The 14,911-nt window shown below is 52.7% G+C and overlaps 1 protein-coding gene and 1 long non-coding RNA gene across 5 annotated transcripts in view; one reads left to right on the top strand and one right to left on the bottom strand.

Annotated features, from left to right (window-relative positions):
• The window catches only part of CABLES1 (Cdk5 and Abl enzyme substrate 1), a 108,476-nt gene extending 95,547 nt beyond the window's left edge, over positions 1-12,929 (bottom strand). For both annotated transcript variants that reach the window (XM_060119125.1, XM_060119126.1), the window contains exon 1: positions 11,972-12,929. In XM_060119125.1, the coding sequence (XP_059975108.1) occupies positions 11,972-12,846 (875 nt within the window). In that variant the 5' untranslated portion in view covers positions 12,847-12,929. The remainder of the gene's footprint in view (positions 1-11,971) is intronic.
• The window catches only part of LOC132502872 (uncharacterized), a 61,835-nt gene continuing 58,788 nt past the window's right edge, over positions 11,865-14,911 (top strand). For 2 of the 3 annotated variants that reach the window (XR_009534535.1, XR_009534533.1), the window contains exons 1-2: positions 12,488-12,604; positions 13,715-13,911. This is a non-coding gene — a long non-coding RNA (uncharacterized LOC132502872). Of the gene's footprint in view, positions 11,941-12,487; positions 12,605-13,714; positions 13,912-14,911 lie in introns of those variants that run through there. The other variant, XR_009534534.1, reaches the window with a different exon arrangement.

The following is a 14,911-nucleotide window of genomic DNA, read 5'->3' as shown; positions in this document are numbered from 1 at the left end:
CCCACGTATGGCTTCCCTCCAAACACACTGCCTGTCCTTCATCTACTTTCTCCACATCTCCCTGCTTCTTCCCACCAGAGACCCTGCCCAGGCTGGTCCTGCGGTCTGCACCAGTCCTCCCAGCCCTTGTTCACCCTTTAGACACCTCCAGAAGCCAGCCCTCCCCATCAGAAGCAGGTCAAACCCACCAGGGTGCTCATCCCAGGCTCTGAGAGGACCAAGGCCTTCCCCTGTGTCCACGCACCACAGCCACAGCCCTACACTTGTGGGTGATGATTCAAGAGTCTCTCTCCAGCTCCACAGAGAGCTCCATGCTGGCAGGGACCACCCAAGTAACGTACAAGTCCTGTCAATTCTGTCTCAAGTTGAGTCAATCATCCCCTCACCATCTCCACCTAGTCTGGAACTGAACCAGTACGATCTCCGAGGTGAGCCTATATCTCCAAATAAGGTCACACTCTGAGGTTCCAGGTGGGCGTGAATTTTGGAGGACGCTATTCAACCCCGTAACCACAAGAGCTGCAGAGATGGGTGACCCGAAGGACTTCGGGGAGCACAGGCAGTGCCCCAAACCGTGTGGTCATCGAGCCTCACAGTGGGAAGTTAGGCACCTCTGCATGCCTTATGCTCAGGCCCTCACTTCTCTCTGGGATTCCTAACACCAGCTTCTTCGCTGGTCTCCCTCCCTCCGGGAGAAATTTCCAAGCGTCCACGAACCCCCAAAACTCTTTCTAAAATTCTCTATGTGTAAAAACAGACCAACCCCCAGAACAGAAAATTTTGGACGGGCACAAGTCCATCTTTCTGAAGCAACAACTAAGATGCCAAAGGGTTAAAAACAAAAGGCACTGCTCTCCCTCCTCCGTCCAACCCGCCTCCAAGCTTTCAAAACACAGCTGTACTCACACCTGTCCCTGCTCAACAGCCTCCCTCCTTCCTCTGAAATAAAGTTCACCTCCGTGGCCGGGCGCCCAGTGCTGGGCCCTCACCCGCCTGCAGGCTCGACTCCAGGGCCACCGCCAGGACAGCTGTCTGCTCCAGAGCAGAAACAGGGAGCCGGGCTGCCTCGGCCTCTAATTCTCCTCTCTCCCAGAAGGCGGGCACTGGTCTCACTGATCCCTGAACCACCAAGCAACTTGATGGTTCACACAGAGGCGTGTGAACAATCCGGCACGCGGAGGGGTATGGGTTGCTGCTGACCCCATGCCACGCGGGCTACACTGGGGGCCCTGGTTAGGCCCCAACTGTGTCCACCCAGGGGGTTCAAAGAGCAAAGGCAGGGGCCAGGTGCAGAGGGACCTGCGAGCACGGACGGGGGAAGCCAAGTCAGTCACCAGAGCAGCATACAACCGACTCCAGGGTCATGGCCATGGGGACCCCGAGGGTCCCCCCCCAGGAGCCCTCACACTCCAGGGGTGTCCTGCCTAGAAAAGGAGGCCGAGCAGGCAGCACTCAGACCACAGGATGAGGGCCGTGGCTTCTGCAAAGGGCGGGAGGGAGCAGAGGTATATCTTCCAGAATTGTCTTGGCACATAGCACTCCCCTCCCGTGGGCCCCAACGGGCAGGGCAGCATCTTCCATGCCTGCGTGTGGGCCAGACCAGCTGTTGCTCTTAACCTCACTGCTGTGCTGCTCAAAGGGTACGACGCTGATCATGTGAATTCGCCCCTTCTTGTTTCCCTGTCCCGGAGACTGTCATTTTGCAGTGTAAACAGGGGCAAAATGCAGCACCTGACGGAGGGGGTGTTGTTTGCCTCAGCTGCTCTGATTTTACTTTACCGTGAAATTGAAATTGAAACGATGCGGCAAATTGTCTGCAAGCAAAAAGCTCCACCCTGGGCTTCCCTGGTGGCGCAGTGGTTGAGACTCCGCCTGCCGATACAAGGGATACAGGTTCGTGCCCCGGTCCGGGAAGATCCCACATGCCGCGGAGCGGCTGGGCCCGTGAGCCATGGCCGCTGAGCCTGCGCGTCCGGAGCCTGTGCTCTGCAACGGGAGAGGCCACAGCAGTGAGAGGCCCGCGTACCACACACACACAAAAATCTCCACCCTGGATGATCTTAGAAGACCCTGTCAAGTTTCTCAACTGCTTCTTGACTGACGGTGTGTGGGCAATACCCGGCAACTGTGACCAGCTACAATTTTACCAAGCAATCACCGAGGACCAAACCTCTGCTAGGTGCTTCTCATTTTCATGCTCACAACACCCCAAATGGGCAGGAATTATTATCCCCATCCTACAGATGAGGCTACTGGGGCTCAGAGGGTTAAATGAGTTTCCCCAAAAGGTGCTGCTAGGGGGCAGAGTTGCCTGGCTCCAAGGCTGGTCTCTCTGTTCTCGAATCTGTTCACCTAATTTGCTGAGAAGGAGGCACAGCATCAGGGCTGTGGGAAAGGAGCAAGCGACACCACACTATGACTTGGAGAGAGCTATTGTTATGGGGAAAATTTTCCACAACTTAGGCCCCAAACCAGGGTTCTCTGTTGGCCTGTCCCTCGAGGTTATCACATGAAAATCAGCATCCTTGCTTGACGAGAAGGCGCCACTGGCCAAAAATATAGCACAATATTTCTTTGTACTTTAACATTCTGACCTTGATTGACTCTAGCCCATAGGTCTGAAATGGATGAGGCCCTAGCATTTTTGTTCTCTGGAGGTTAACTAACATACAAGCGGAAGATTTGGGGCAGGAAGGAGAATAAATGCTACAGCATGTAATAGAGTCCTTTGCTTTTCTTAAGTGATACAACTACATTAGAATTTGTGGTTTGTTTTAAAACTCTCGGAATCAGAAAACACAGGTTTCAGAACTCCAGCTCTGCCATGTATGGGGTACGTGACCATGGATGTGTCACCTCGTTCTTCACGGTCTTGATTTTCTAGTCTATACAACAGCTACCACATTGCCTTTTTGAAAACGACTTAATAGATAGGAAAGCACTTTGTAAACTGTAAAGCCCCACACAAGTAAGTAGAATTTAATTATCAGATGTTCGTCTTAGGATGGATAAACGGAATCCCTCAATTACTGACACAATCACCTAGGAATTTGTAATCTCATCTTCCTTCCTCAGGTCTCCCTCTCTGAGAGCAAACTTTATTCAACTCAATAAAAATGTAAAAAACTTCAAGAACTACCTTTCAACATCGGATCAACCATTTATCTCCTAACATTCCAATATTCTTTTTACTATTTTTTAATTGAAATATAGTTGACATGGACTATTATATTAGTTGCAGGTGTACAACATAGTGGTTTGACATTTAAAAACATGGAAGTCTGCACCTCAATTCCCTGCACCTATTTTGCCCATCCCCCCACCCCGACATGTTAATTTTAGTCCTTCAGCAAAACATTATAGACTTTGCCTGTCCTCCAGTCCCTCACATCCTCCCACCCCCTTCCTAAGATGATCAAAGCAGACATTTCGCTGTATAAAGCACTGGGTCAATGAGTAAACTGCTTTAAAATAAAAATCAATGTGCTAGGCACACAAATCTTTGGCACTGTCAAATATTTTATTAGTCTCTTCTTGAATGGCTTGTCATCTATTTGTCATGAAATTAAACTTAGATACTAAGTACATCCTAGCCTTTATGTTTTTTATTTTTATTAAAAAAATTTTTTTGATGTGGATCATTTTTAAAGTCTTTATTGAATTTGTTACAATATTGCCTCTGCTTTATGTTTTGGTTTTTTGGCCATGAGGCATGTGGGATCTTAGCTCCCCAGTGAGGGACCAAACCCGCACCCCCTGAACTGGAAGGCGAAGTCTTAACCACTGGACCGCCAGGGAAGTCCCTCATCCTAGCCTTTAAATCAGGGAGAAGACTGGGCCCTTTCATGCACACACACATTATTACAATATTCCAAGTCCTAAACTTCTAGTATTTGCATGCTCTGTGTTACAAGCTTTTGTCTTTGTGACCAAATGTGCAGCAATAAACCTCAAACCACATCAATGATAACCCCGTTAAATATAAACTAGTGTGCAATTATCCAAAATGCTAACACAAACAAAAAGGGAAAAAAACCAGGAAACCCTGATTGATTGTATGTTCTCAGAGACTTTTAAAAACCAAACAAAAATAAAAATACATTACACAATTTGTAAAGCAGGGTAACACCTAATGACTTTATGATTCCTCCAGATAATACTGAGCAGTCTGAGCCCCAGTGTCTGAAAAGTTTGGTTTTTAAATTGCACACAGGTTGAAACTTGAGGCGGGGGGTTGTTAGATATTTTTTTGAGGTGGAAAATGGGTGGTGGTGACCCTTTGGGAAATTCACAGAATTATGTGAAATAATAAATTCTGATAAAAATGTCTGGTTTTCAGCACTCTTCCTCTGATGATGACATTTTACACAGTCCCCCAGGGGACAAAGGAACAAAGAGACGTGTGGTGAGGCTCCTGGTACACGTGCTGACAAACCAGGTCTCCTGAAGGAAAAAAGCAGAACCCTGGCTTGTAAAACTGGCTGATTCCTGTGGTGTAAATACTCCCACCATGACTGATTTCAGTTACTGATCAGCTCAGATTCCTCATCGTCCGGTTCCTACCAAGTTATAGGAGCCAGTCCAACACACTCCAGGCTCTGGCAGAAAGCCAGATTAGAAGAGACCAGGGCTCAAATTCTAGCTCTAGATTCCAGTTATGAGGCCTTAGACCAGCTTCCTTAACCCCTCCAACCCTCAGTGTCCATAGCTCTAAAATGGGTATAATCCCAGTGCCTTAGGATTGCCACACAAATAAAACAAAATAATGCATGTGAAGCCCACAGCACGCGGGAAGGTGCTATCTTCCCTCCCTGGGGAGGGGGAGAAGCTGCTGAGCGTGGGGTGGGGTTGGTGGGTGGGTGGGTGGATGATGGGGAAGAAACATTCAGGGAGGAAGGTTCATTGCTGCAGGACTGCGGAAGGAGGTGGTAAGTTGGCTACTTTACCAAATAAAAGTTCGGGAGTGACTGCTGGGTGAAAATAAAAGACCTAGAAAGTTGGGGTGAGGGGCAGCCTCAGGCCTGTCTCCAGCAAGTCCCCCAACCAGCGAGGGGCCAGGGCAGGTGCACACAGACCCAGGGAAGTGAGAAAGTCCCCCCGGGAGGGCGTGCTCAGTACCATACCCGGGGCGGGTGATTCTGCAGGGTGATGGGTCCAAAAGGGAGGAAGGGTGTCTGGTGGGGACCCTTCCCATGGAGAAGCCCGTGGGTGCCAGAACCCAGGTGTCCTTTGCAAAGCCAGCACAGCATGGAGATGATAGGCGTGCAGGGGAGCAGAGAGGGTGCCATGGTGGCAGGAGGGCCACACATGAAATACAAGGAATTTAAAACTGCCCAGATCCGGTGTGGGCCTCAGAAAGGCCCCTCTGTTGGCCGGGGAGAAGGGCTGGCGGGTCTAAACAGAAGCCAGGAGCCTCCAGGAGACAAGGACAGGGAGGGACCAAGGCGACCAGCCCACATCTCTGGGGACAGAGCCCCGTGCGGGGGGGCGGAGGTCTCACGCGTTTCTGTAAGGAATCAGAATGAATAGATCAGGCTCTGCAGGCCACGTGGTCTCTGCTGCAACGACACCACTCTGCTCTTGTAGCACGAGGGCCGCCAAAGACAATACAGAGATGAACAAGCGTGGCTGTGTCCTAGAAAGTCTTGTTTATAAACAGACCATGGGCCATAGTCTGCTAACCCCTGGGCTGGGGAAGCGGTGACGCTGAGAAGATAGAGAGGGTCCAAAGAAAGGAAACACGCCCAGGAGGGAGGTGGTATTATTATTCCCATTTCATGGATGAGAACCTCATCCCAGAGTAAGTGGCGGAACTAGGGCCACAAACCCCATTCCTGGGGGCGCCAGCCTCCTGTTCCTCTCCCACCTCCCTGTGCACCTGTGCACGATGGAAGGCACAGAAAGCACAGGTGCACTGAAGAGATAACAAAGGTGACAGGAATTTAGGTGTGGTCGGAAGGGCGGGGTGGGGGGGTGGTGCAGGCAGGCCCTGGGCAAGACTGGATCACTGTAGTCACGGAATCCTGTCCGCTCTGGGCTGTCCCCTGGGCTCTCACGCACAGAGGTCCTCCCTGAGGGACAGAGAGGCAGACACCTACATAAGGAAACCGCAGGGCTAGCAGTGCCCTTCGAGGTCACGTACGCCACCTTCACCCCAGTTCGGCTGAAGCCAGTTGAACAAGCATTTATGAGCCTGGCTCAAACCACAGTGGAGCAGAGACAAGCGGGTTATAGGGCCCAGGCCCTGGAGCCAGAATGCTGGCGTTCAATCCCAGCTCCCACGGACAGCCTGAGGGATCCTGGGCCAGTAGCTTAACCTGTCTGTGCTTCAGACTAGGGGCGATACAGGGGTGCTGTCCAAGGGCTGTTATAAATGTGAACTCGCCTGACCTCCACAGGGTGCTTAGAACGACACCTGGGACATGGTAGTTAAATAAAAATACTGACTGCATCAAGGCACTGAGCCAGGTCCCATGGTGGGGAGCGTGAAGTGTCCCTGCCGTGGTGAGGGCTCAAACGGCAGGCTCACCTCTAACCAAGCTCTCATCACCGGAAAAATCGGCCCATTTACCTGCGTCTCCCAACACACACAGGGACCACGCTGATGTTTTTACCTCCCATAACTGACGGGGTGCTCCATAATTGATATTCATGATGTTCATTTTGTTGAATAAATCATACAAGGCATTAGGTCCCCAAACTAGAATTTCCTCCGCGACATACCTGACAGATACCAGAGCTCCTAGGGTCACCCTCTACTCACTCTGTGACCTTGGATTCCTGCCCCTCCGTGCTGTTGGGGGCTGAAATCAACATCTACAAAAGCACTTTGTAAACCTGAAGGCCCTTGAAAGGCAACAGAGGTGGGGACCACAGATCACTTCCGAGACAGGAGTGGTGGCCCTGGCTTCCAGCCTGGATGGCCGCCTGGGGCCGGCAGGCCAGTTGCAACACCTCCCGAGCCAGAGGGAGCGCAGCTGAACATGTCTTTTAAAGTTCTCCCTTACACCCGGGGAAACCCATTCCTTCATTCATTAGTGCACGTCCTGCCAGCTGGAGCCTCCCAGGATACACGTAGCTCCACCTCTGCATCTGACACTGAGGTTCAGTTACCCACTCATCCCCAGGCGCAAGGGCGAGGACACCCAGGGCACTAGGCTGGAAGAACACAGCACTCAACTGTCCCAGTGCTTTCATCCCAGAAGGAAACGGAGAGGCAGGGGGTGGGGGGCGGGGGTGAAGCGACCTGCCCAAAGTTACCAGCCAGGGCAGGGGCAGGTCCAGAGCCCAGCGGGGCAGGGTACTGGCTGGGCATTCCTGATTGACATCGTGTCACCTCACCCGGTCTCACCTACTGCTCCTTCCCAGTGTGTTCAAAGGCCACCTACCTGCCTTTGGCCTTCTCCCTAACAACTCTCCTTCCTGGAGAAAAGTGTCCAGCAGGCGGAGCTCCCCAGCCCGGCTACGGGGACACACTGCAAAGCCACGCTGTGGCTTCCCCCACCCTTCCTGGAGGGCAAAGGGTCACACTTGAATTCACTGCCCTCGCTGGGCACTTGCCAGCAGCGGGCAGGCTTCCGATGCATTTCCCCTGCTGAGTTCACCCACGACATGACAACTTGGTGACTGTTAAGGAAGGGGACAGCGGGTGAACCTCGGGCTCTCGCCTCAGGCCCTGGCAGGAGTCGTGGGTGAGCATCCTGACCAGGGCGTGGCCTGGCCCGGGACTGCAGCTTTGGCTTCCACAATGCATGTTGCTGGAAAGATGGCTCAACAATAACTTGGGTTGGCTTACCGCAGAGGAGGTCAAAGTCCTTTCCTGACTTCTAAAATCCAGAAGGGTCAGGTGGCTTCCAGCTGGAACACAGTGTGGTGACTTGCCTGAAGTCACAAAGCAGGGAGGTGACAAAGTGGGGAGAGAAGTCCATCCCCCCTCTCTTACTCTGGGCGGCGATCTCCTATTTAGCTCATGTTTTTCTTTTCAGTAAAGAGGACACCACAGACCCAGCACCAGTCCAGGTCTCACCCCAGGAGGGGCCCTGAAGAGGGAGAGCTGGTTAGAAGCTCCAGAGCAGTCAGGTGTGAGCCTGAGCTCTGCCCCAAGGGGTAAGTGACCTCGAGCAGGTTATTTAATCTATGAGCCCTGGTTTCCTGGTCCTTAGAGTAGGAACAATCATAATGTCAGTAAAGTCTTTTTCAAGGTGCGGCCCATTTGCCTCCCAGGAAGCTAGTTAACAATGCAGACTTGGGACCCTCAGACCCACAGGATCAGAATCTGCCTTTTCTCCAGATCCCCAGGTGACTCTAAACTCATTTACATACATAATACATACAGCACTTAGCACGTGCTCCCACCCACACAGTCGCCCCCCCACCCCCGCAACCCTGATAATAAATGTAAGTTCAGTCTGCACCTGAAAGGGTCTGGAACACAGGCCGGGGCTCTCTGGAAGGGCTGACTTACTGCCCAAGGCTGTGCACCACGATTCGAACCCCAGGCTTGGGACTCTTCTGCACTACATGCTCTCTTTTCCACTGAAGACCCGAGTCTCCACAAGGCACACACTAACACGGGTGTTCTAAGAAGCAAAACCCTCACGTTTTAAATTAATACCCTGGTCCCCGTGTGCCCCTCTCATCAGGGCCGATGGTGCACGTCTGTTCACCTGGGCTCCATTCTGCAATTCAGGAGCTCTACGAAGTGCAGTAACCCGCTGCCAGCTGCTACCTGAGGTGAAATATTTAAAGTGAAAGAAAGCCTTAAAACACACCGTATAAATTTACACTCCTCTTCTTCACCTATTAACACCTTCCTCGGGCAGAGAACACAACAGAATGTCAAGCTAGAAGGCATCCTTTTGGTTTCCCAGCTCTGATGCCTAGCCATAGAGCAAACCCCAGCACAAACAACTCCAGGCAGGCCTGGAGCCCCATGCACGAGGCCCGTGGTCCTAAGTTCGCTATACACTTCAGTGGAGACTGGTTAAGTGGCAAGGCTAAATGTGAGGACTAGGAAAGGGAGGAGAGAATCATACCAGCACGACTGGCCTGCTGTATCCCGGACAAACATTTACAGCCAACAGCTCCAAAATTCTCCTGGGGCCTACTGCATGCAAGGCACAGTGATACCGCGCAGTGGCAGAGGAAAGACATCAGGCTTGGATCTCAAAGATCCTGGCCAACACCGGGTCTGAGAAAGAATCTACACATAGGGTGGCTGTGAGGATTCACTGGGATAAATGTCAAATATCCAGCCGAAAGCACAGAGATGGAGTCATCAATCCATGGACACATCTGTGCCAAGGCCTGGGCACAGAAATTTTCCTGTCATATTTCAAGATTTGGAAGTACAAGTAATAATTGTGATTAGTTTTACAAGCGTCCAGATGGAAGTAACAAAAAAGAAAGGGTTTCAAGATTTCAGGTCAGGAGATTCTGATTTTTATATACCCATAACAAATCGGGTATATGAAATCCCAAATTCATGAAAAAAAAGGCAGATTTCAATTAACTATGGCAGTGCTTTCCAAACTTTCACTTGTATATGAATCATCTGGGGGTCTTGTTAAAATGCAAATTTGCACTCAAGTAGTCCAGAGTAGGGCCTGAGGGTTTGCATTTGTAAGAGCTCTGAAGGTCCAAGAACTCACTTTTGAGCAGGAAGGTTGTTTGGAATTCTTTAAATTGCAAGCAACAAATCCAAGGAAAGCATAATATGATTTAAAAACAACACCCCAGGAGAACATCTATGAAGTAGTATATGGAACCACTGAGGCTAGGAGAACTTCTTAAAGGGAGTCATACCAGGAAAACAAATGACATTCTTTAAGTTGGCCTGGGCCTTATTCAAATGAGTCTGTACTCCACATCACAATTCATCTAGGCAGGTGAAAGTACTCTCTAGTGATCACAAAAGCACCACACTTCTGACAAAATTCTTGCAACCAGGGCAGTGTAGGAAACAAAGTGTCCTAGGAGATTCCAAGTTCCTGGCCACTCCATGAGTAGTGGCCAAGCTAGCTTTTCACGGCCTTTCTTAAATCTCTGTTTTACCCATTTACTTCCTCTCTGCACATTAAATTTGACACTATTTCTGTTGACAGATGTAATTTTTTAAACGCCCGTCAAGTTGCCGGAGATGGTTAATTCCGAAGTAGTAAGATGAATGTGGCTGTCAGGTTAAGGAAGCATCTTATACTGACTAACTCATCTTAATGTGTGTGTTGCGGGGGGGGGGGGGATCAATAAAACACCCAAGAGGTTCATATTTATATGTTCAGAGGTTAAATCTGGCTATTTTTTGGATCAGAAATATCAACACACAAGATCCTCCGTGTCCTCTGAAATGAGATTCTTGGAGACAAAGTGTGAAGTTATTTGGTCTCCAGATGTTCTGAGCATGGGAACACATCTGTCTACTACGAGACACAGGCCAATCTTGCACACTGGCTTAGAATAACACGTATGTTTATTACAACTCCTGTCCTGACCCGCTGGACAAGCTGGGCTCACGCTCAAACTAGAGTCATTAAGAGCCAGTGCATGATGTCAAGCTGCCCAGAAACTGCTGAGTCCAAACCACTCACCCAGAACGGAAGGGATTCCCCTCCCCTCCTGTGCACTGGCCCAATAACGGGGAGAGGCATGCTCTGACAAGAAATGCCAGGCCCAGGCTGTCACCTGTGCCCAGCGTCACTAATCATCCGTGCAGTCACAAAGCTATTCGACCGCTCCACACCCCTGCCCGCAGCCCATGTGCACTCAGCTAGGATGCTACATACCAAGCAGGGTCATGATTTCACCACTTGGGAAGAAACAGACTCAGAACAAAATTCTGCAGGAGCCTGTCTTGTTCTTTCCCATCTGTCCACTGCGGGAGGAAGTTAAAGTTTTCCAACAGGCCACCTTCTTACTTAGGCCAGAAAAAGCCTAAGTGTTCAGATGAACATTACAGGAGAGAGGCTGTAACAGGAAAGGTTCCCCCTTCTCACCTTGAGGCCTGCAACATGTTGGCAAGGTCCCATTCCAGAAGGGGAAACTGAAGCCCCAGGAGGTTAAAATAACTGAGCCATAGGGAGCCTAAGAGGCCTTCCTAAGTAACAAGCTTCCCAGGGAACAGGTCTGCACTTCCTTGGGGCTCCCCACTCCTGTTCTCTCCCAACCTCCAATCCACTGCCTGATGCAGAACTAGCTCCCCGACTGTCCCTGGAACATAAGTGACAAGCTCTAGACATTTCCTGAATAAGCAAGTGTCCAACATTTCACGGTTTTGCTAAGATGCTTGATACCCGCAGATGACTTAAGCGAGCGAACACAACCACCTTTCCACTAATTTCGGCAAATTCACCTTGGAATGGAAAAAAGGATCCTCAAGCCCTGTTTTCTCCCTGTCCCCCACCCCCAAGGCCTGGTTCAAGGGAACACAAGGACTTCCCTTTTCTTAGAAAAGCAAAAGGAAAACGCCAAGTTCTCCTGGGACACTGGAATACTTTGAGCGCAGGCAGAACTTCTCAAGAGGGATTCACGGCGTGTCTGCGACAAGTTCGGCTCACACGCGCCGCTTAGCCGCCGGCCGGACCCACGGCTCAACTCTGCGCCCCGCCTAGTCTTGCCTGGCGCAAGGAGAGTGCTTCTCCGGGTCCGGACCGGGTTTCTGGAAGCTCGTGATCTCCTCCTTGCAGTGGGAGGTTTTGGTGCCGCTTTTTAGTGGGCTCCCGCAAGCCCTAACTCGGGACCCACTTCATGAGCATGGTGCTTCTGCTCTGTGAGTGCCGGGCTCGTGCACACACGTGTGAACACACACACGCTCCCTAGAGACCTTCCCTCTTCCGCGTGCCCTCGTGGTTTGGAATTCGCGCCAGAAGCCCGGGGATACGGCAGGGCGCGGGAATTGGGAGCGACCAAGTCCCGCAGCAGAGAGCGGGCCGGGAGGGACGCGAGGTAAGGCGCGCGTGGCGTCCTGGATACTCACCGGGACCTCTGCAGCTGCTCGAAGGCGCTGGTGCTGCCCCCCTGGCCCGGCTGGTCCAGGGAACAGTAGTTCTGCGAGGTCTGCCTGGAGAAGGCGATCGGCAGGATTCCCTGAGTGAAAGAGTTGAGGCGGCCCCGACTACCGCTCCCACTCCCGGGGGTCCCGGAGCCCAAGAAGGCGGCCGCCGGCACGTGCACGCTGGTAAAGGCATCGTCTTCCTCCAACTCCTCCTGCCCGGCGCCCCCGGGCCCGTCGGGCAGCTGCGGCTGAACGCAGGCAGCGAGAGGCGCGGGCCGGGGCGTCTGCAATTGCTCCCCCGATGCCCGGCCCGCGCCCAGGGGGCTCGCGAACCCTCGGGCCGCCCCAGGGCCGAGCACGGTCGCGTGGCCGCCGGGGACCAGGGGCGGCAGCGGCGAGGGCGGCGGATGGCAGGGGCCTGATCCAGCTGCCAACGCCGCCGCCGTGCCCGCCGCGGCGAGCGCGCCGCAACCTCCCCGCTCGGCGGCGGCGAGCAGGCTGAGCCGCGTCCTCGCGCCGCAGGCGCTGCCGGCGCCCGGCTTGGCCGCGCCGCTCTCCTCGCCGCCGGCCCACTCCTCGTCCTGCAGCGGCGGCCGTCCATCCAGCGAGATGTTGGTGAGGAAGGAGAGGGCAGCCTGGCGGCGCCGCGGGTCCATGCGCGGCTTCCTGGGGGGCTCGGGCGGAGGCAGCGGCGGCTGCGGCGGTGGCTGGGCCGGCGCGGCGGCCGCGGGCTGGGGCTGCTGCTGCGGCTGCTGCTGCAATCTTCTGGTGCCCGCGGCGACGGTGCCGGCGCTGCTGCTGCTGCTGCGGACGGCCTTGCCGGCGGTGGCGGCCGTGGTGGCGGCAGTCGCCGCCATTGTGTCCGGCTGCGGCAATATTTCCGCGATGCCCCGAGGAGCGAGCGGCGCCCGAGTGTTAAGCGGCGGGCGCGAGCGCCGGTGACCCGGGCTGGGCAGGGCGCGGGGCGCGGGCGGCGTGCGCGGCGGCCCGGCCCCCCAGCGGGCGGGCCATGCTTGCCCCTCGGTGCTCGGGCGGGGGGCGCCGCCGCTCCGGCCCACGCGCGCGGCTCGCTGGCTCGCTGGCCGTCTGCCCGCCCGCCAGCAGCCTGGGGGTTCGGTCCCGGGCCCTCTCAGACCCCGCAGTCTCCGACTCTCGGGCCCCGGTGTCCGTATTTATAGGTGCGCGCGCCCCGCGCTCGCGCTCCGAAGCGCTCTTTGCAAAAACACTGTATCACGTGTGGGGAATGAAACCTGGGAGGAAAACAAAGCCGCAGGCGGCAGCCGCGGAGGCTGGCGGCCGGAGGCGGGGGGCCGGAGGAGGAGGAAGAGGAGGAGGAAGGGAAAGCCAAACGGGTGGCGGGGCGAGGGATCGGCCGGGCGGTCCAGGTAGTCCGAGCCGACTGCGGGGAGAGTTGGTGGCTGCCAGGGCGCGCGCACAGGTGAGGGAGGTAGCACGTTTCCTCGTAGCGCTTGGACTGGGAATTGGGGGCGCGAGCAGAACCCCATGAGTCACGGCGTGAAAATGTGGTCGCGGGAGAATTGTGGGTCTGCGGGACAATTAATTGGAGCGACGCGGAGATTTGGCCCGCGAGCTTGTTAACTAGAAACCGCGCTGCTGTTGGGCCCCGAGAAATACATCCTTATTAATAGTTACACACCCCTTATGTGGACAGTCCCACCAGAAAGCTGTCGCTAACCGTTGAGTTTGTGTCTCATTCATTCGCAGACTGAGGATGCAGCCCCTGATTTAAATGCATACCCGAGGGTGCATAAGAACCCAGGCGCGAACATCAAACGTGTGGCCAGACTAATTGATACATCTCCATTTGATGGTGCTGTCAGTTTTCATCTCTTTCTTAGCAAAGGCCAACATAAATTTTTACTTCGGCCCAGAAACGTGCTCCGTTTTCCATGAAGACCAAGGTAAGCTAAGATGGCCTCACAACCTTTTCCCCTTGTCACCTTGCAAATTTTTTGTGGGTTATGATCTCTTTTCCTCCCGTATAAACTGGGAACAATATCCACAGCTACTTTCTGTCATTTATTTCATAAACATCCGTCTGGCACCTACAATGTCTTATGTAAAGATGATTACCTGTCCAAGCTGCAGCTCTGGATCTGCGAGGGGTGGCAGAATTCTGTACCCCAACCTCACGCCCAACAAATGCCTGTCCTGGGGGGGTTGGAGTGGGTGGGGGTTACCATGAGCCATACGAAAACGCCTGCAGATTTCCCTGTGCGGTTCGGGTGACTTACCAAATGCAGTAGGAACAATTGTCACACTGACTTGAGTTCTGTGACATCTAAGAAACCCTCTACACTTTCCTGAGGGAGAAGAAATGTGTTTAAGATCAAGGGATTAATTTAATTAAAGGTTTAAATTTAGCCTTGGAGCTAATGGGTAACTGTACATTGAAATTCCACTCCATTTCAAGTTCAAGAAAGTAAATTGAGTAATGTAGAGCAAATACACCCTTCCAGAGACATGCAGCCAGCCTGGAGGATGAGATATGGGTGAGTTCGGGTTACAGTGGTTTAGGACAAACATGGCACATGGCCCTTTACATGAACAATTGTTCATTTTTTATGTTATGCCATTTTTAGGCCTTTTGAGAAAGTGGAACCCGGTGTCTATATTTAGAGCAGCCTTACTGCAGCTAAGCGACCAGTGCTGTGTAATTTCATTAGGATTTTAATTACTCTCTTCAACTAACGACTTGAAACTTCCAAGTTACTTTATTACAACTAACTTAATTTACTTGACCACTGGTCTGGTTGTGCTGGCAGGCAGTGTTTAAAAAAAAACACCAACTCTGCACATGTAAAAGAAAAAACTATTTTTATCAAAAAAGTGATACATGTTTATTGCAGAACATTTAGAGAATAAGATAAGCAAAGAGAAGTAGAAAAAAAAAGCTTCACT

This window comes from Mesoplodon densirostris, chromosome 15 (assembly GCF_025265405.1).
Source record: "Mesoplodon densirostris isolate mMesDen1 chromosome 15, mMesDen1 primary haplotype, whole genome shotgun sequence".
NCBI lineage: Eukaryota > Metazoa > Chordata > Mammalia > Artiodactyla > Ziphiidae > Mesoplodon > Mesoplodon densirostris.
Note: the sequence above shows the minus strand (reverse complement) of the source record. Positions and strands in the feature narration are given on the sequence as shown.